Source organism: Amphiprion ocellaris, chromosome 14 (assembly GCF_022539595.1).
Source record: "Amphiprion ocellaris isolate individual 3 ecotype Okinawa chromosome 14, ASM2253959v1, whole genome shotgun sequence".
Classification (NCBI taxonomy): Eukaryota; Metazoa; Chordata; class Actinopteri; family Pomacentridae; genus Amphiprion; species Amphiprion ocellaris.
The window spans coordinates 24,603,336-24,623,506 of record NC_072779.1 but is presented as its reverse complement, the minus strand read 5'-3'; the positions used below and the strand labels follow the sequence as shown (position 1 = coordinate 24,623,506).

The following is a 20,171-nucleotide window of genomic DNA, read 5'->3' as shown; positions in this document are numbered from 1 at the left end:
ATGTGGCTTACAGTCTGGATCCACGGATTTGTTAAAATTTTCTGTATCATTGTGAGATAGTAGCATGATGTCACTGTAACTATGACAACATGTACACACGTGGGCTCCCTGCTGATGATCACATGATTGCGATCCTACTACAAATTGACTACTGTGGACTTATCGGGACTTATCCATCGGAAATCATACAACGACTGAGCAGTCTTGGTGGAGTACAGCGCTCTCTGAGTGCTTTTCTTGTTTATTTTGTGGAGACTTTTCAAAGCAACACTGGACTGGATCACCCTGATCACTGTTCCCTCTAAGCTGCGCGCGTGCGCAATTGCGCACTGCTGACACGCTCTCCGCGCACAGAAAATCTGTGCTGCGCACAAAAAAAAAAAATCCAACCTAAATTGTAAATAAAATAAACACGTAACAATTCCTTCTGTGCTATTTTTCAGTGTGAGTCAGTGAGTGACCGGTGACTGGCTGCTGCAGCCAATGATGCGATTCACATACGTATTTACCATAGACTGTATATAATGGTATTTATGCAGCTAATCAACTTCAGGCGTCCTTATGTGCAGCCACCGTTGTTCTCATAGATATGAATGAGTAGATAGGACACGCCCCTTTGAGCTGCGTGCTACAGCGAGGCTAAGCTAGTGGGGGCAAAGTTTCAGTGCATTCTGTTGATGTACACGGTGTGAAAACGGAAACAAGTATGCCATCTCACTGTGCTGCATAGTTACACACTGCATCGTACGATTGAGACAAGGAAACTTGGAATGACTTTTCATAGGTAAGAATAGTTTTTGGCTCTTTTTTCATTATGAAATCTTGTTGATAGCTTCCAGTCTATGAGAGCTAACTAGTTAGCCACTAGCAAAACGCTAAGGCGAGCTAGCAGCTTGACAACCAAATACCAGACGATTAATAGTAGCTGTAGTATAGTTGTACAAGCAGTAGTAGTAATACTAAATGTACAAGCAGCAGTAGTAGTATAAACAGCTGTTAGAGTCGTAGAAGTAGTATCAGCATTTGTAATAGTATTACAAGTTGTAGTAGCAGTGCCAGTATCAGCAGCAGTAGTTACTGTACTACCACTACTACTAGTAGTAGTCACATTGCTATTACTACCACCAATACTACCAAACCCATTTTATGATTGGGATTACAGGCAGTTCTTTAGGACTGCTCTCAAATAACTGAAATGTTACTAAACAAGGTTATACTTCAAATTCAATACATCAAATTAAATAGCTCTGGTCTCCAGTATATTGGCGAATTCGGTTCTTTGTACTTAGTTTATTAGCATGATTTCTTTTTAATGTGTTGTGTACAGACTTAATTACTTCTCTGTCTACTTTTCTTACTCCATGTAGGTTTCCCAGAGACTATGGGTTGAGGAGGAATTGGAAGTTTGTCGGCTTAGACCTGGTGTCATTCCATCAGTGTTAAACTTCCCGGCTCATCTTGGAAGAGTACGTGCCAGAAAGACCACAGCCAAGCAGCCTTGAGATCTTAGGCAGCGTCTCCCTGAGGTGGGTGTCGACGGTGTTCACGGTCAGGTCTGTAGAGGGGGGAGGCCTCCACCCACCTCCCCGCCTACTCTCCGCCCTGACTCCACCCAGACTCCGCCTTGGCTCCACCCATGTGGTCATTTCAGGAACTACGATGCCAAAGGGACGACAAAATTACTTCTTTTCGTCTGATCTGTAGCTCAGTGAGTTAAGGATTTGCCTATGGAGCTGCAGGTCACTGGTTCAAGACCAGACCCTTCTTAAATTTTATCAAAATCCTGACAAAGACAAACAAAGAAAAATGTCAGTGGTGGGTCTTGAACCTACTACCTTCCACTTGGTAGTCTCTCTTCTTATCCCCTCAGCTACTCACTCAGATACTAATTCTTCTTTTTTTTGCGCATTTATCATCTATTTTTTTTTTGCCATTTTCGAGTTTTTTTTAACTTGAGTCTCGACTCGACCGTTTTTCTCAGGAGGTTGGACTTCAGCCTTTGTGCTGGAGGTTGAAGCCTCAGTTCCAAGACTTTCAAAGCCTGCAGACCTCCTGAGTCCTCAGGACCTGAGCTTTCACACAGTCTGAGGGCTGAAATTTTCTAAGTCCCACAGTAGTTCTCTGTTAGATTGAACTTCTAGACAGTCCAAGGACTGAAATCTTCTAAGTTCCTGAGTACTTCTCTGTTAGTTTGAACCTTCAGACAGTCTGAGGACTGAAGTTTTAAAAGTTTCTCAGTACTTCTCTGTTAGTTTGAACCTTATGGTTAACAGAAGCCTTAAAACTTGTGACCATGAGTCTTGATTTCACATTTAGACCATCCATCTGAGTTCTTCTCAGACCTTCACCTGTGGGTTTTTTAGAATTCCTGAACAAACTTTGATTCTCTTCACTGAACAGTAAAGTTTGTGGAGATCAGAAGATAACATTAGTTTGATAAATGCCTTCAACTACTAGTAGACTTTATCTGGAAAGCAGTTTTCTGAAATGAGTTCTTAGTAAATCTATCCACAATCAAACCAAGAACATAGAAAGAGGAAATGTTTGAAGAAACAACTTGATGTTTTCATTTCAGACTAGAAAACGCTTTCAGACCTTTATCTGTTTTTGCTCTTTTTGATCGTTTTATTTTCTCTTCTGTTTAATTTGATCTTCTAAAGTCTAACTGGTGTCTTTTGAAATGTTTCGTCTTTAGTTTGATTCTTCTTAAACGTTTAGTTTTGTTCTTTTCTCACCTTTTATTTATTTCTAATGTCTGATTTGATTTCCAAATGTTTTTTCTTTTTAATGTTTAATTGTTTTTTCAAATGTTTTATTGGCTTGAGTTTCTTTTTCTTTCCCAATATTTAATGTTTCAATTAAATCTTTAAGGTTTTTCTTTTTAAATGTTTTACCACCTTTTAATGTTTAATTTTCTTTTTAAATGCTTCATTGTATTTTCTGTGTAATTCCTATTTGAAGTTTTATTGTCTTTAAGATGTAATTTTCTAATTAAACATTTAATTTTTTAATTAAATGTTTTGTCTTTTTTGGCCTCTTTCAGCTTCTTATTGGATAGGCGTAGTGAGAGACAGACAGGAAACGGGGGAGAAGAGTCGGGGGAAGACTTGCAGCAAAGGGCCACGAGCGGGAATCGAACCCAGGCCGCTGCGTCGGGGACCAGCCCCTGTACATGGGTCACCCGCTTAACTTGTCGAGCTATATGGGCGCCTATGTTTTGTCTTTTTAAAGGTTTAATAATCTAATTAAATGTTTTGCATTTTTAAAAATGTTTAATATCCTTCTTGTTTAATTGTATTTTTTAGATGTTTAATTGTGGAAAATATTTTATCTGTAATTTTGAATATTTGTATTTTAAAAATTTTGTTTAATTTCATAGTGACATGTATTGTATCTTGTTGAATTATCTCATCCAATATTTTGTCTGTTTAATAGAATTTAATTGTATTTAATACTTTACTCTATTAAACAGACAAAATATTGAATGAGATAATTCAACAAGATACAATACATGTCATTATGAAATTAAAAAAAATTTTTAAAATACAAATATTAAAAATTACAGATAAAATATTTTCTACAATTAAACATCTAAAAAATAAACAAGAATAATATTAAACATTTAAAAAAATGCAAAACATTTAATTAGATTATTAAACCTTTAAAAAGACAAAACATTTAATTAAAAAATTTGATGTTTAATTAGAAAATTACATCTTAAATTTCTCAAATCTTTTTAACAGTAAAACTTTTTAAAAGTTTTATTGTATTAATTTTTTGTCCTTTGATTTAATTGCTTTTTGTTATGTAGTTTATTTCTTTAATCTTTTTTCTGTCAAGATTTTAACCCCAACCTTAAAAATGAAATAAACCCTTAAATCACAATTAAAATACTTCTGTTGTCACAATCATGAGTTAGTCAGTTATTCAGTTTATCAATTCAACTTTATTTGTTTAGCACCTTTTACACAGATGACAAAACTAAACAAGCAAAGAGAAAAAACTATGCTAAAACTATGATTAAAAGTCAAAAACATTAAAAAAAAAAAAAGATTTAATATGGTAATAAAATATGTGTGTCCAGGGGATGGAGGGAGTTTATTGAAGTCTTCTTGGGCTCACATGGGAAATCATTTAATATATAAACTTGATATTCAGTCTAAGGAAACTGCAGAGCGACAGAAGAACCAACAATATCTCCCATTTTCTCCTTTAATGAGTCGACTCTTCTTGTGCTTTCAGACCAAAGAACTACAGACTCTTCACAACCTGCTCAAACTCTTGGTACAGGACCTCACCACACGGGTCAAGAAGGTTTCTGTCTCATTTCTACTCTGAAGCTCACCTTCTCCTGCTCAAACTGCTGACAAATGTTTCTGCTGCTCTAAAGTCTGGTCTCCAGAACTTCCTAAAAACTCTCAAAGTCTCTTCTGCTTCAGGTTGCTTTGTAGAACTGTTCCAGAAAACCTCACTAAACCACATGGAGGGGCCTCAAGATAGTCGTCCAAATGAAACCATACAAAAACCAAATTAGCACAACCCAAACGCTAAAGTCTCCTGCAGCCTACCAGAGAACCTCTGAGAACAGAGAATCAGGACAGGAACTCTTACCTGCTGGACAACCAACGTTGGTTCTCAAACAAGAACACAGAATGTGTCTGACCAAAAACCTCTGAAGACTCACTACAGCCAAGATAAAGACACAACACAGCTGCACCAAATCCACTAATCACTGCACACATTAGCACCATGTGCTAACTGTGGCTAAAGAACCACATTTACCAAGACAACTATCCAGTACAAAGCCCTAAAACACACCAAGAAACACATTAAAGACAATTTTACTGCTGGAAGCTGCAAGTCAACGCCTAAAGAACAAACTAAAGCAACGAAGCCAAACCCGGTTCACTGGTGAAGAGAAGCAGAGGAAATGTTTGTCTGCAGCTAAATAAAGCAGGAAGACACTGAGCTGCTCAGGTATTCCTGATAACACCAAGCAGCCACCTGGACAGCCAATAGGAACACAGCCACCTGGACAGCCAATAGGAACACAGCTTCCTGGAAGTCCAGAGGGCTGGGTTAGTGAAGGAAATTTAATTTAAAGTTGAAGCAGAAAGTTAATAAAGAAAGTTGAAAACCACCTTCTGATACCTGAAATCTCTGAGTTTTCACATAAAGAACACCTGAACATGTCAAACTGGTTCCATAGTAGAACCATCATTGTAAAAACATCATAGTATGGTGTGTTGCTCAAAAAACATTAGGACCCGGTTGTCAGGGGACAAACATGTAAGAAACATGAGAACAGAGAGAACCCAACCAGTAGGTCACAGTTTATCATCCCCCAGTCATCTCCTGAAGTCCATATGGTGAGAGACATCAGTATCTGGTTGTTCATTTACCAGAGGATGCTTATAATCATGTTGATGTGGTCTGTACTCTACAGTATTTTAGTGACTCAATAAATGCCTAAGTTGTTTTTTTAAATGCTTTTTAGTTTTTAATAAACATTTTAATAGCCTATATGTAATCAATAAATGGCCTTTGCCTATCTTAAGAAAAATTCACTCAGAACTCTGATATGTTAACAGTACTAAATAAATCAATAAATACATGCATACACACAAAAATAAGTTAATACATTAACTGTGTTAAGATAAGATTTAGATTTTTAAAAAAGTTGTTTATGTTTTTGCAGAATCCAGTATTGCTCACTGGTTGGTCATTACATTTTGTTAGTTTGATTTCACTGTTTAAAATGATGCCACCTCTTTTCAGACAGAACCTGTGATAATAAAACAATACAAAATTTTTAGTTCCGTGTTAATAAAGCACTTAAAGCTTTAAGTATGGCTAAATGCTTTTATCAAAATTAAATATATCACTCCTTAGGTGGTAGTGGCCCCAAGTTCAGTAAAGTTGGAAAGATATTCACAGATTCAGACTTCCAGCATCAATAACTCGTTAGATATAGGTTGTCAAAACATAAACGGTGCCTCTTTCCCATTGTTGCAAGGCAGACAATGTGCTACAAGCCCAGTTTTATCAAAAGTAGCTGTCTTTCAAGCTACAGGAATAACATTGGTGTCTATGGAGTGAACAGGGTCCGTCTGCAATTTGCAAAACTGCTGCAACAGTAAAGAGAGACAAATATTCAATAACTTCACTCTTATACATTGTAGTGTCACTAAAATCACTGCAGCCTTCAACTGGCTCCTGTTGACAAAGTGTTTTAACAGAAATGTAAATGCTGTAATTTGATTCTTTTAATGAACCATGTAACTTGAATGGATGTGATGCTGGTGTGACCACAGTGTACACGTCTGATGTTGCTCACAGTGGTCCAAGGGACGCTCAGGGAGTTTGTGTGTTTGCTCAGACTCAGGAAAAATTACAGGGAACATTGACCCTGATCCAGAAACAGGCTTGTCAAGATTATTAAACGGGGCACAGCAGTGCTCTAAATGGGACTAAATATCACAATGTAGCTACTAGCTAGAAAAGAAGAACAGAGTAAACAGTCAGCATGGAGTCACTTAGAGAGTTTTAATTTGAAGAGATAAAAACAGTACAACAAAACAATACAAACTCCTTACATTTTAAATTTCTATTTTCAACTGTCAGGTCTCATCTGTTCCTCGACAAATAAATTCACAAATACGTGTATGTTTTAAGTCATAAAAAGGCAAAACATAAATAAATAATAAAGTCCAGTAGTTAACAAAATAAAGACAGTTCAGCTTTTGGAAATTCTGATTTTAGTAAACGCAACCATGGAGATTGCTATTTTTAGGGCCTTTAGCTAAGAATGTGTATTTCCCCATTTCTCAAATAGAGTAAGTGTTTCTTCTGATATGTAAAAGTGAGAAACATAGTTCTCCTTCAAAACAACAGAAACAAAAATTGAATAGCATATGCAAGTTTTAGACAATAAACAAACAAGCCTAACCAGGGGCGTCACTGGGTTTTAAGGACAGGGGGGCTTAGCCCCTAGGAGATGCACAGGTTGTGAGCAAACGTTTCATTTCACAAACAGCTAACAAAAACTGAGAAATTGCTTTTCCACTTTTTGGACAGATTTAGATTTATTCAGAGATACTTTACTGTGTAAATGTTTTGGGCCACCATTACATTTTTAATACAGTACAACAACAAACACAGGAAGTACTGTATGTTTACAGCATTAACAACAACATAAAAAGAAAAAATCCACATAGTTACAGTGTCGCATTTAACCAATGCTTCTTATTCATTAAGAGCCCACATGTATTATCCAAAACTGTATGCAAAAAAAAGAGCACTGTGTTCTCACAAAGTACACCATTTTAAAATAACATGGCTACAATTGGCAGTTACTTGGATGGTGGAAGCATCAAAGAATGTCGTCTGTTTTTAAGGGTGGCAAAAGTGTCTATCACTCTGTTGTGATTTAGGTGCTAAAGTGCCTCTTTTTCAGTTGACATGACAGCAAGACGAAGGAAGTCCAGAAGGAAGTCACCCCATAAAATTCAAAGACTGTCTGCATCACAAATGGCTCTATCCTGTGACTCACCTTTCCAGTAGAGCTTTCTCCCCTCTCACTCTCTCTGCTCCTCTGCCCTGACTCCTACAGGTCAATAGGGGTGGTGGAGTGATTATTATTAGTGAATTATTATTATTATCATTATCATCATCATCATCATCATCATCATCACCATTCTTATTGTCATTATTATTATTATTATTCACATAATCATACGTGAATGAGCTCAGCTCCTGTTTCACTGTGTGCATCTGATGCTGGAGCTGATGCTCCAGATGGAAGTCACCCCAAAGACAGTATATGGTAAAAAAAAAACAAAAAAAAAAAAGAGTGCACACCTAATTCTATAAACAACCAGAACCTTCACAGTGCATTTCAGACTAACTAGCTAGCTAAGTAGCAGCGTTCTTTTAGAGCTGAAATGTAACTTTTGACCGCAAACAACAAAGCTAAGACGTGCACAGAGACACAGCATCTCATGCTGCCTCCTGTACAGGGCTGTCTGTCCTACAGAGTGTCCAGCCAGGTTTTTATTTGTTAAACAGGGAGCATTTGGTTCATTAATTACATGGGACTTTCTGCTGTTAGCTGGGGGGCTGGAGCTAACTTATTGTTACTATCAGCAGTCATAATACTTACTCTCCTGAAAAAAATTCGTATATCCATTCTAGTTCACGTTCTTCTCCTAATGCTGCTCTAGTCGGTTCTGTGTGCTCCGCTCCCGGTAAACACATGCTGCAGGTACCGAGGTACCGAGTGCAACCGAGGTTACAGGGAAAACGTGGACTGGATTTCAGTGATGTGGGCGTGCTCTATATGAACAGGTGGAATGGATTGGATAACGACGCACTGACTCGGACTCTCTGCCTTCCACTATGAAGTGAAGGGAAACTAAGATTTATGATCATATTTAAGTTAATAATGACTGGTTATGTGATTATTTATTTAAACTCATATTCTGGCCACATTATATTGAATTTATTGGCACTTTTTGTAAAAAAAAAATAAATAAATAAATAAATAAGTTTTTTTTTTTTTTTTAAATAAATGAACATAAACCTATTTAGAGGGGCTTAAGAATGATGCCTAATGACGCCACTGAGCCTAACTGATAAAATCACTGTAGAAAGCTGCTCTGTGTTTTCCTTATGTTTTTTCTTCACAGTTAATTATCTAATGAGATATTACTTGCTGTATCTCTGTGGATCATAAAGAATAATTGTGTAGAGGTTGTTTAGTCATGATGAGATTCTGAGGGCATGCACATCAAGATACTGAAAATAAATCATCAAGTTTTTTACATCCAAGATGACCAGAAGTGTGCTGAGTAGTTGGCCACACGTTCAATAAAAACGTGTTATAAATTACTATCTGGTAACCTTTCATCTTTGTGCATTTTACAAGTAATTGAAAATAACAAATCAGATGTGGTTTTATGGCACCTATTAACTATAACAAGTTTTCCTTCCTTGTGAGCCATGGGGCTGCTGCATGCTGTTTCTACTAAGCTAATCATTAAGGATAATAAAAAGGAAGGTTATATCACCCAGAGTCATTTAGATGCTAGTCAAACTGTCCATGGAGTTTGGGTCTGGACGGACAGCGATGGTGACGCAGGGAGCTGCCATGGATGAGCCGCCCAGCAGACCAACATGGAGCAGGCAGATAGAGTTCACGCTGGCCGGCATCGGCTGTGCTGTGGGTCTCGGCAACGTTTGGAGGTTCCCTTATCTGTGCTACAGGAGTGGAGGAGGTGAGAAACCAAGCTGACACTTTAGGCTCAGGCAGACTTATGAAACTAGACCACCCTCTAATCTAACACTGCATATACACAGGCCTCCACACTGGGTGCAAAGGTTAACAAAATATGTTTGTGAGTGTTAATCTGTTGCTCTGCAGTGACACTGGTTGTGTTGAAAAATGTTTGAATCGTTATCAAATTCCTTCAAATGTATTCCATGTGCTACAGACTCACACTGCACTCTCAGCTCTGCATAGCATTAACAGGATCTTTAGCTTACAGTAATAAAAGGTGAACATTTTTATTTAAGGATAAACACATGAACAATATAAGGGAGGAATTTAAGAGGTTATTAAAATGTTGTACAAGAGTTTAGGATTACAGGAGGCCATTAAACTAGCACAGTCGTAACCTCATTTGTCAGCAATATGACTGTTGACCCACTATAACTTTCTGCCAGGTGCCTTTCTGGTGCCGTACCTGTTAATGCTGTTTGTGTTGGGCATCCCTCTGCTCTACATGGAGCTGGCTATTGGGCAGTACACAAGGAGAGGACCTGTCCATGCTCTGGCTAGTGTGTGTCCGCTACTGAAAGGTACTAAATTTGACCATTCAGTAAAAGCAAACATTTGTAGAAAGCATTTGTCAGACAGTGAAGCAAGAAAAAGCCTGACATTATTTTTGTCTGATCTCAGGAGTGGGCATAGCATCAGTGGCCATCTCCTTCATCATGTGCATCTACTACAATGTGGTCATCACCTGGGCCCTCTATTATCTATTCAGCTCCTTCCAGGCACCACTGCCATGGCAAAACTGCAACAACACCTGGAACACACCAAACTGCACCGCTCACGCCATCAACGGCAGCAACTTCTCCTCCACAGCTAGCCAGGAGTTCTTCAAGTATGTTTCACTGTGTGGGACAAACCAGCGCTGCTTCTAATAACTTTAAACCGAAATTAAGTCAGGACATAAAATGCAACTGAAAACACAACCTATCAGAGGCACGTGAGGGATATCAGGGCAATGGAGGGTCAGTGATAACAGGTTAACAGATAAAGGACCTCAATGAAGTGTAGGAAAGTCAGTTTTAACTTTAACTTTTAAATGCTGATTTATAGATATTGCTTTACAATTGCTATAAAAACACATGGTGGTTTATTTGACTTTGGTGCTGATAGTATTGGGTTTTCAGTTCTTACAATTATCTGCCTTTTTTGTAGTGGAATGCTGAGTGTTCAGACAGTACAGTGAAGCTTCACATTTACACAGTTACTTATTAACTTGTGTAACCAGTGGAGTAATGTAGGAACTCGGTGAGTTAAAGTACTCCGTGGCTTGCATAGAATGTGTTATTCAAGCAGTTTGTTAAAAAATATTGAATTATGTTGTGGCAAATGCCAAAACCAAATGGTAAACAGAATTCAGGGAGGACGGCTCATTTGTCTGGCTGCTACCAGGCAACAGGCACATTCAGGTTCCTGCTCATACCTGACTTAAAGTAGAAAAACTCATACCTGAAAATGCAAAATCTTTTTGCTGTAAAAACATTAATGGTGACCAGATCAACCAGAGGATGCAGCTCTGCTGTGCTGTAAAGACACCAAACACTTTTTTCCACATTTACAGGCACCAAAAAATATTGCTTCCTTGTCTGGAAAAAATCCAAAAATTCTGCAAAAAAAATTCCCCAAGTTTCTGAAAATTTGTAAAACCTTCAGGAAGAAAATTCCAATAATTCCTTAAAAATTTCCCTTAAAAGTTTTTTTTTTAAATCCCCCAAATTTGGCAAAAAATTCTTGTAAATATTTTCAAAAAATTAGTAAAAATCTTCCAAAAAAATCCTAAAAATATCTAAAGTGATTATATCAGTAAAACATCAAATATTTTGAATGAACCAAAATCCAGTGAAATTCCCTGTATTTTGGTTGATTATTTTTTGTGAATGTTCTTAAGAAACATTTTTAACATTTCTTTTTTTCCACCAAAAAATGCTTAAAGATTTCACAAAAATGTTGAAAATGTGGACATCAGAAGTTTCACTGTAAAAATATATTTTTTTCCACATTTTCAAACTTTAAAATGGGTCAATTTTGACCCACAGGACAACATGAGGGTTAATATATAAAAATTCAGTTACAAAGTGAGTCTAGTCTTGGAATTAAGGTTTCTGGCAACATGTATTAGAAAGGACATTTCTGTAAAAGGTGAATATCATTATCATGGTGACACTGGAGGAGAAATCTGTGAGTGTTTTGAAAAGCGCTATGTAAGTATTATGTATAAGTAGTACTATCATTTAATCAGCATTCATATTGACGCCATTTGTACTCATTATCTGGGGACACTGACTGTCCATACAGAGTTTCATAGCAATCCATGTAGATGATAAGGACCTGAGTGAAAAGCCTGAACCCTTCACCTCTACAGTGAGGGGATCTGGTGACTTTGTTGTGCTGTGGAGGCATTTTGTTAACATATTTGGGTCCACTTGTCTGCTTAGAGGGAAGAGACACTGCAAAACAATACAAAGATGTTATGAATGATCATCTTTATCCTGTAATGAAGCACGTCTATCCTCCTGGGAGTCAACGAATGGTGTTCTTACAAGCACGTGGTGACCCGACAACTTACTAAGAGATTTTATGTTGGTTTTTCCTTTAATTTCTCCCCCATCTGTCTTTCGGCAAATATTTACATGCATAAAATCAAATCCATATTCAGAATCTCCAGTGTGAAGTTACAGTATCATGTTGTGGTGGAGAGATTACCGGGCACCAGATCTGAATGGGCATACTGTGGTAGATAAATACTGAACAGAGACCAAAATAGGAATTGTTTGGGTGAATGGTCAATAAATTAGAAATAATAAAAGGCCTAAACAGTGTGGAATACCACTTAGTAATGATTTCCTGCCATGCGATTGTAATGATTCATTTATTACAACAGGAAACTGATCTGTTTGTTGATGGCTGTAGTGAGCTCGTCTTTGAAGTATGATATCTGTAATAATGTCAAATCTCAGAGCATCTTTTTTTTTTATACCATATTTGAAGATATAAGATGCTGGAGCAGACTGATGGAGTGCATGAAGCAGGAACGCTACGATGGCAGCTTTTCCTGATCCTCATCCTGGCTTGGATCCTCATTTACCTTTGCATCTTTAAGGGGGTGAAATCAACAGGCAAGGTGAGTGAAAAGAGAGAAAAACTGAGGCAAAGACATGGAAGTGGAAGGATTGACAGACAATAAATACTTTTCATTTCACGTGTGTGTGTGTGTGTGTTTGTGTGTGTAGGTGGTATACTTCACTGCCCTGTTCCCGTATGTTATTCTGATTGCACTGCTGATCAACAACGTGCAGCTTCCTGGAGCAACAGATGGGATAACCTACTTCATCGTGCCGGAATGGGACAAGCTGCGCTCAGTGGACGTAAGAAAGAAGCGATACGATGAGGGCAGTAAAAGTAAAAATAAATTTAAAAATGCAAAAAGCTGTGGAAACTTTGCAGTAAAGGTGCCTGAAAAAATATGTTTAAAAATCGGTGGAGTACTAAAACATTTAAAAACTGTAAAAATTATTTAAAAAAAGAAGAAATTGTGTAAAATATCATAAAATATGAAATTACAATAAAGTAGTTTTTGCTGATTTAAATGCAGAAAAACGGTGTACTGTTATGGTGATGAATTCTAAAACAATTCATTATTATTTGTAAAAATACAGACTTTTGATGTAGACATTATTTACCGTTTTATGCCTTTTTAAAAAGCCAATATGGACTCTTAGATTAAGTGTAATCTTACAGAGAAAATCTGTAAAATTACATTTTAAAAAAGATGCATCATTTTTTGTCTTTAATATGCATTGTATTTGCAATTTTTCCATCAATTAATGGTAAATATGCTTATTATGTACAGTTTTGGGCTGTTTTTTTAGGACTGACTATTAAAAATTAAATTAATACCTTTCTTTGTGATTTTACTAAATATTATATGTAATTTACCAACACAGAGAAAATCTGTAAAATAACATTTAAGATGATGAAGCATTTTAATTAATGATTATGCATTATTTTTCTTTAAGATACCAGAAAATATTGTCATTATGCACTGTTTTGACCTGTTTTTTAATGGCTGACATGTAAATGAATACTCTTTACTGTGATTTTGCTAGATATTATGGGTAATTTAACTAAACAGGGAAAATCTGTAAAATAACTTTCAAGATGATGTAGCATTTTAATTAATGATTATGCATTATTTTTCTTTAAAATACTTTTATTATTAATATCTTTATTCTTCACAGTTTTTGCCTATTTTTTTATGGTTGACATGTACATTAATACTCTCAATTGTAATTTTACTAGATATTATCTGTAATTTAACAATAAGAGAGAAAATCTGTAAAATAATACTAAATAGTTTTTACAGTGTATTTCTGATGTTGCATCTGTACTGATGATACTGATGAGCTCCTCGGTGTTGCAGGTGTGGGTCAATGCTGCCGCTCAAATCTTTAACTCCATCGGGATTGGTTTTGGCTCCCTCCTGGCAATGTCCAGCTACAACTCCTTCAATAACAACATTCTGAAGTAATCATCTCAAAGATCTTGTTTTGCATTTCTTGTTTCCGTCTGTGCTGACAATACTGATCTCTAAGTAGTGAGAAAGTGATCTAAAACAGATCTTTTCGCCCCCAGGGACACACTGACCATATCCATCATCAACTCCCTCACAAGCATCCTGGCAGGCTTCGTCATTTTCTCTGCCTTCGGATACATGTCTTATCTGCAGGGCATTCCTATCCGCCAACTGGCTGTGGATGGTAAGTAAACAAAACAAGTAATAAAAACAGGGTAATTACCATGTTATTGATGTTTTAAGTTATTTTAATTGTGATAAAAGAAAATAGGTCATTTGACCTGTGCGAGGATTTGTAAGTTTATAAATCAGTATTCTAGAAAGACATTGCCTCTGGCTGTGATACATGTTTCAGATCATTTTATGAATTTATTCAATAATTCTGACTATGTGTAAGTGGAATCAAGATAGTAAGCAATAAAATATGAGTCATGATAGTAACATAAAGGCATGGTGATATGAGAAATGCAAAACTCAAGCTATAAATATCAAAGGAAAGCCTAATAATTACATTGGCTCTGTCTGAAATCACCCTCCTGTCCACTGATTCACCAACCCTGATTACCTCTTAGTCCAGATGATATGAGAAAATGATGTTCACTTTTTCATGGACACATGAAACTTGGCATACTTGTCCAGTTGGGGATCATGTCCATTTTCAGATTTGAAGCATCACAAAAATGCTTTATGGTGGTAATGGTAGTCTTTTTCCACCAGAACCATACTGTGTATTTTGCACACAGAGAGAATGATGTCTACCCAGGGCTTGGGAATAAAATGTTGCCAAATGCAACATCATAAACCATTCAGGGCAAAAGTAAATGGGGAATTCAGAGACATTGTGAGAAAGAAATGGCGTTTTCTGGGTCACTAGGCTTCACCTCATAACATCATGTCTATTGCATGCGTGTTGTACAGAGTTTTTAAAGCTCAATCCTGTGAAAATGCATAGTCTGAGAGTCAGCACTCAACTCACAGTAAAAGATAAAACAGCAGACATGAATGTATGAATGTAGGCCTAATGTACAATGTAGTAAACATGAAATTATTCCAGACATACCACAGCTGACAAATCTATCTCTGGCTATTACAGAGATAATACTGACTTACTGAAGTGCAGGTTATGCAGCTAATGCACATAGAAAGGAACAATCGCCATTAACTGCTTAACCCAGCATGAAGAGTACAACAATTATAGTAAATGGACAACAAACAAGTCAGACATTTAATAAATCCTTAAGTGACATTGTTGCATAAATAGTTAAAAATGACAGCAATAATTTATCGGTATCCTGATCAATCATACACCCTCACGCTAAAGATCCCCAGCACCAGCTCCTTCAGCTAAAGCTAGCTTCTAGGTAGCTAAGCTAATGCAGTAAACTAAAGGAAAGTATTTACTGGCAAATGTTGCCACTCGGCAGACATTTTGGTAACAACCCAGGGAAGTTAGAGCCTTACCCGAGGTCGAGTCATAGTGGCAGAAGGATCAGCAGCTCACTCCAGATGTTCCTCTCTTCAGCAACACTTTCTAGTCCCTCCTGGAGTATTTCATCATCGCAGGCCAGATGAGATATGTAGTGTCTTCAATGAGTGCTCTTCTCTGGGGTCTCCTTCCAGCTGCCTGAAAAACATGCAGGTGTTCTAATCAGATGCTGAGCAACCTCGACCAATTCCTTTAAACACAAAGGTGACTTTACTCCGAGTTCCCTCTGGTTTTCCAATCTCCTCACCCTGTCTCTAAAGCTCAGCCCAAGCACCCTACAGAGGAAACTCATTTTGACAGCTTGTGTTCAGATCTCATTCCTTCAGTCACTACCCAGAGTTACCCAGAGGTGAGGGTTGGAACGCAGATGCAACTGGTAAATCCAAAGGTTTGCCTTCCAGCTCAGCTCCGTCCTCACCACTATGGTCCAGTGCAACATTTTTGCTACATTATTGCTGTCCATATCATGGTTCATTTTCCCATCACTTGTGATCAAGATCCCAAGATACTTAAACTCCTTCGCTTGGAGCAGTGACTCACAACTCAGAGGGTTTAGGCCGTTATTTTGGGTTAACCAGGCAAGATCCTAAGAATGTGGAGACGACCATAACTGCGATGTCAATTGTCACTAGTACATAGTGACTGTATGTACAGAATCACCGGCCAATTCTGGTAAAAACAAAACAAACAAACAAAAAGGTTCAGTGATTTTTCCCCAAAATAAGCTTTAAAAAGCATTAGTCCCTAAAAGTTAAACACGGCATTTGAGTCAATGCGAGCTGTTACAAAGCTGACGGTTGACTTTTTCAGGGGAGGTCAAGGATGTACTATACAACCGCCAACTTTGATGTTCAGGAACACTCCCGTTGATTTCTACACAGGGGTTTGTAATAGGTGATTCTTCTACTTATACCACCTCTGAACAGTGAGTGCAATGTTAATTATCCAGATAGTTCCCTGCATACTGCTGTGTTTATACACTGTAAAAGCCTTAAAACAGTAGCTAAAGCATTTTAGCCATCTAGGTAGATAAAGGATTGTTAACTGGTTAAAAAATACTCCATCACATTGTCTTCATCTGCAAAGGCATGTTTTTGCAATTAAGGAGCAAATTGGGGGAAAAAATGGTGTTTGGATTTAATGCATCATCGCTACCATTTTGTAGATGTGTGTCTCTTTTCAAGTTGAGTAAACTAGACTAACACTTATGTTAAATTTTGTATCTCCACAAAAAGGGCTTCACATACCTGCAGTGCAAAAATATAATATATGTTTACAATTGTAATACAGTGTGAAACTTAAAATGTTGCAGTCTTTCAAGCATACTTTTTCCCATTACTACTTTAACATGTCTAGTCCTACACCATGAGAGACTAAAGATCTAACAACTCACATTTCAAAGATACGTTCTGATTTTGACCTTTACACATGTGCAGTCATGTCTCAGTGTGCTTGAGAAGAGCCTTGCATTGCTTGTTCAGGCATGTCATGCTCATAACTTGCACGTTTGTGTATTTAGGTCCAGGACTGGTTTATATTGTTTACCCACAAGCCTTTGCCAACATGCCAGTTGCTCAGCTCTGGGCTGTGATGTTCTTCTTCATGCTGCTTTGCCTTGGACTGGACAGTGAGGTAGTGGACTGGGAACTTCAGTGACAATCCACTGTGGGGGAAACTCTTAATATTTGCACTGTGCTTCTGTATAATTCAGGAATTCTTAGCTTCTCTCTTCATTTTTTACCAGTTTGCAATGGTTGAAGTGATGGTGACCAGCCTCATGGATGCATTCCATCGAGATCTGATGAACATTTTCAGGCGGAAGGAGTTCTTTGTTCTTGCAATTTGTGGGGTGGCTTGCCTTTTAGGAATCCCTTGTGTCATGCAGGTACAGACTGTAACACACTGTAGAAACTTTTACCCGTTTAGAACGAAACTGTAACATCCTCAGCTGCCATCCTAAAGAGTGTGTTTCTATCCAGGTGGGAATCTATGTCTTCCAGCTGATGGATCATTACACTGCCATTGTGTCCATCATGTTCCTTGCATTCTTTGAGGTCATTGCCATCTGTTGGAGTTATGGTGAGAGAAAAACACATCTAGGCCATGACCCACTTAATTTGATGATGACGCACTGTACTGCAGAACATCGTAAAACATTTATAGTTATGTGCAGTTTCATTCTAATTGCCACAATGTTGCAAAAGTGTGTCAAAATCCAAATAAAATGCGAGCAGCTGTTCATTGACAAGTAAGGGTTGATCTAAAGTACCTTTTCACATTCAGGTGTGACTCGACTTTCAGCCAACGTTAAAGAGATGAATGGCTCAAGACCCAACATCTTCTTCAGAGTGTGCTGGCTAGTAGTTGCTCCTGTGCTGATCACTGCAAGTCAAATGGGTTTTTTTGTTTAATCAATGAATATTTTGATAACCTTTAAATTTCATGACGATTCACATTTTAATTTTTTAACCTGACAAAAAATTGAGATCCGTCCAAAGGTGTCTTGACTGAATTTAATATTTTTTTTCTCTTGTGGCAGGTCATCCTGATTTTCTCCATAATCCAGTTCAAACCAGCCCGCTACGAGCAATATGTCTTCCCTTCCTGGGCTCAGGGAGTCGGCTGGTGCATTGCCTTGGCCTCCATCATCTGGATTCCTTTGGGTGCCATTCACACACTGTGGCTGCTACCTGGTACATTACTGCAGGTAATGTGTATTTACCTTTTGCACATGTGCATGTTTATATACAATATACAACAAGTGTGTACACTCCTGTGCAATATTAGCTAAATGTGAAATTACTGAAAACTGTATCAGGTCTCTATATTTATGTCATTTCTATGTTGACAAGTATGCACAACCCAAAAACAAATCCATCCATTAATCCATCCATTATCTATAACCCGCTTAATCCTCATTAGGGACCTAGGGGGGCTGGAGTCTATGACTTAGGGTGAAGGCAGGGGACACCCTGGACAGGTCAGTGGTCTATCACAGGGCTACATATACAGACAAATACAAAATCACACTCATATTCATACATATGGGCAATTTAGAATCTAGGATCTAAAATTTAACCTCAGCATGTTTTTGGAATGTGGGAGGAAGCCGGAGTACTTGGAGAAAAACCACGTTTGCACAGGAAGAATATGCAAACTCCATGCAGACAGATCCCCCAACCCCCACCCCACAATAAATAAATAAATAAAACACAGGCAAGTGTTTCAGATTTGGCACAGGAGCTTGTGTGACAGCTCAGACAGTGGGAAGAATATTGCATAATGTCAGCCTCTGTGAACAGCATCCCAGAAAATCACCCCCTGCTTTCTGTTAGGAACATAACAGCTGGTCAGATGAGACCAAGATAAATTTGTTTAGCTCAGATGAGTTCCAGCATGTTTGGCATGAACTTGAGTAGGATTACCATAGTGAACGCATAGTCCCGAGAGTGAAACATGGAGGTGAGAATGTAATGATAAGTGGCTTAGTGGTGAGCTTTGTTGCCTCACAGATAGAAGAGTCCTGGTTTACGTCCCAGTCTGGCCCTGACATCAATCCTAATGAGGATTAGGCGGTTTGTAGATAATGGATGGATTAATGATTGCAAAAAGTGTTCTATGAGGTCACATTTATAGATGCACCATAAATGTTGGTGAATATACCATAATACTAGCTGACACGATGACTCTTAGTGGGCAGTTTTAATTTTACATAGGAGCAAATATCGTACTGCTCAACTTAAAGCTCAACTTAACTCTGATCATTTGAGGTGATAGTTTTGAATCATTTGATTTTCAAGTAATATTTCAGTACTGTACAATCAGGGTTTGCGTAAAAATTGTCGGTACATTTCTCCTACAGAAACTGAAGTTGTCCATCACACCATTCGCACTGAATGGAAAATCAAAGATGCCATATTATGAGAGGGGAGGACCAGACGGCCATCCAGGGATCGCTGTCATCAGCAGCAACACCGAGCTACCTGAAAAACCTCTAAGTCAGACAAAGTTCTGACACCTCAGTGTTTTGCACAATGCTTGCCTCGCCAACAACAATGGCAGGTCATTACTATGCTAAAGTTAATCAAAAGTTAAGCTTGCAATCAGACTTTAATCTTACATAAACTTCTGGTCAGAAGATTAAACAGAAGCATGTTACACAAATTATTTACCCGATTGTGAAAGTGTTGCTGCATATGTGCCATTCAGATAAAATAAGATGGCCGTTTTTGTGAATCTGTGAATTTAATTGGTAAGATTTTTGAACTTCTGCTACCTTTTTTTTTTTTGCTCATGTCTAGTAGAATAAGACATATTGGAAGACAGTTATAAAATCGGTTGTTGCTGTGTTATCTTCACTGTCTGGCAGGAGTGGATTTCACAAGCGTTTCACTGCTCTCCTTTATGGACTTTACTTTGCAAAGAGTGCCATCTTTTGGTCGTGTCTGTTTAAACATCAGGTAGCAGACTTACATTTAATATGAAAATATCAAAGCAATGCCACTGTTAAAGATTTACAGTTCACAGCTGTACTTTTGTATTTAACCACTCCTCTTAAAAACATAAAAAACTGTCAATTTATTGTTGCTGACTCATTTATTAGGTCAAACGCAACAGAGCACTGCCGACAAATATGGAAAAAGCTAATTGTTAACAGATCATGGGTCATGCAAACTGTATGTAATGTCAAGGCGTAATAAAAAGCTGCAAAGTCCACAGTGTCTTCTTTCTGCCAGGACAAGCTGACCAAAATATGCTGTTACACATAACACAAACACAAC

General features: G+C 37.7%; 1 protein-coding gene across 1 annotated transcript; it reads left to right on the top strand.

Moving 5' to 3' along the window:
* Window positions 1-9,085: 9,085 nt before the first annotated feature.
* si:ch211-283g2.1 (sodium- and chloride-dependent GABA transporter ine) lies at window positions 9,086-20,104 on the top strand. The gene is made up of 13 exons (XM_023276467.3): window positions 9,086-9,275; window positions 9,724-9,858; window positions 9,959-10,166; window positions 12,320-12,452; window positions 12,562-12,696; window positions 13,752-13,855; window positions 13,964-14,088; window positions 16,910-17,022; window positions 17,135-17,275; window positions 17,370-17,469; window positions 17,674-17,774; window positions 17,930-18,097; window positions 19,253-20,104. The coding sequence occupies exons 1-13, from the start codon at window positions 9,101-9,103 to the stop codon at window positions 19,403-19,405; spliced, it is 1,791 nt and encodes a 596-aa protein (XP_023132235.3). The 5' UTR covers window positions 9,086-9,100; the 3' UTR covers window positions 19,406-20,104.
* The last annotated feature ends 67 nt before the right edge of the window (window positions 20,105-20,171 follow it).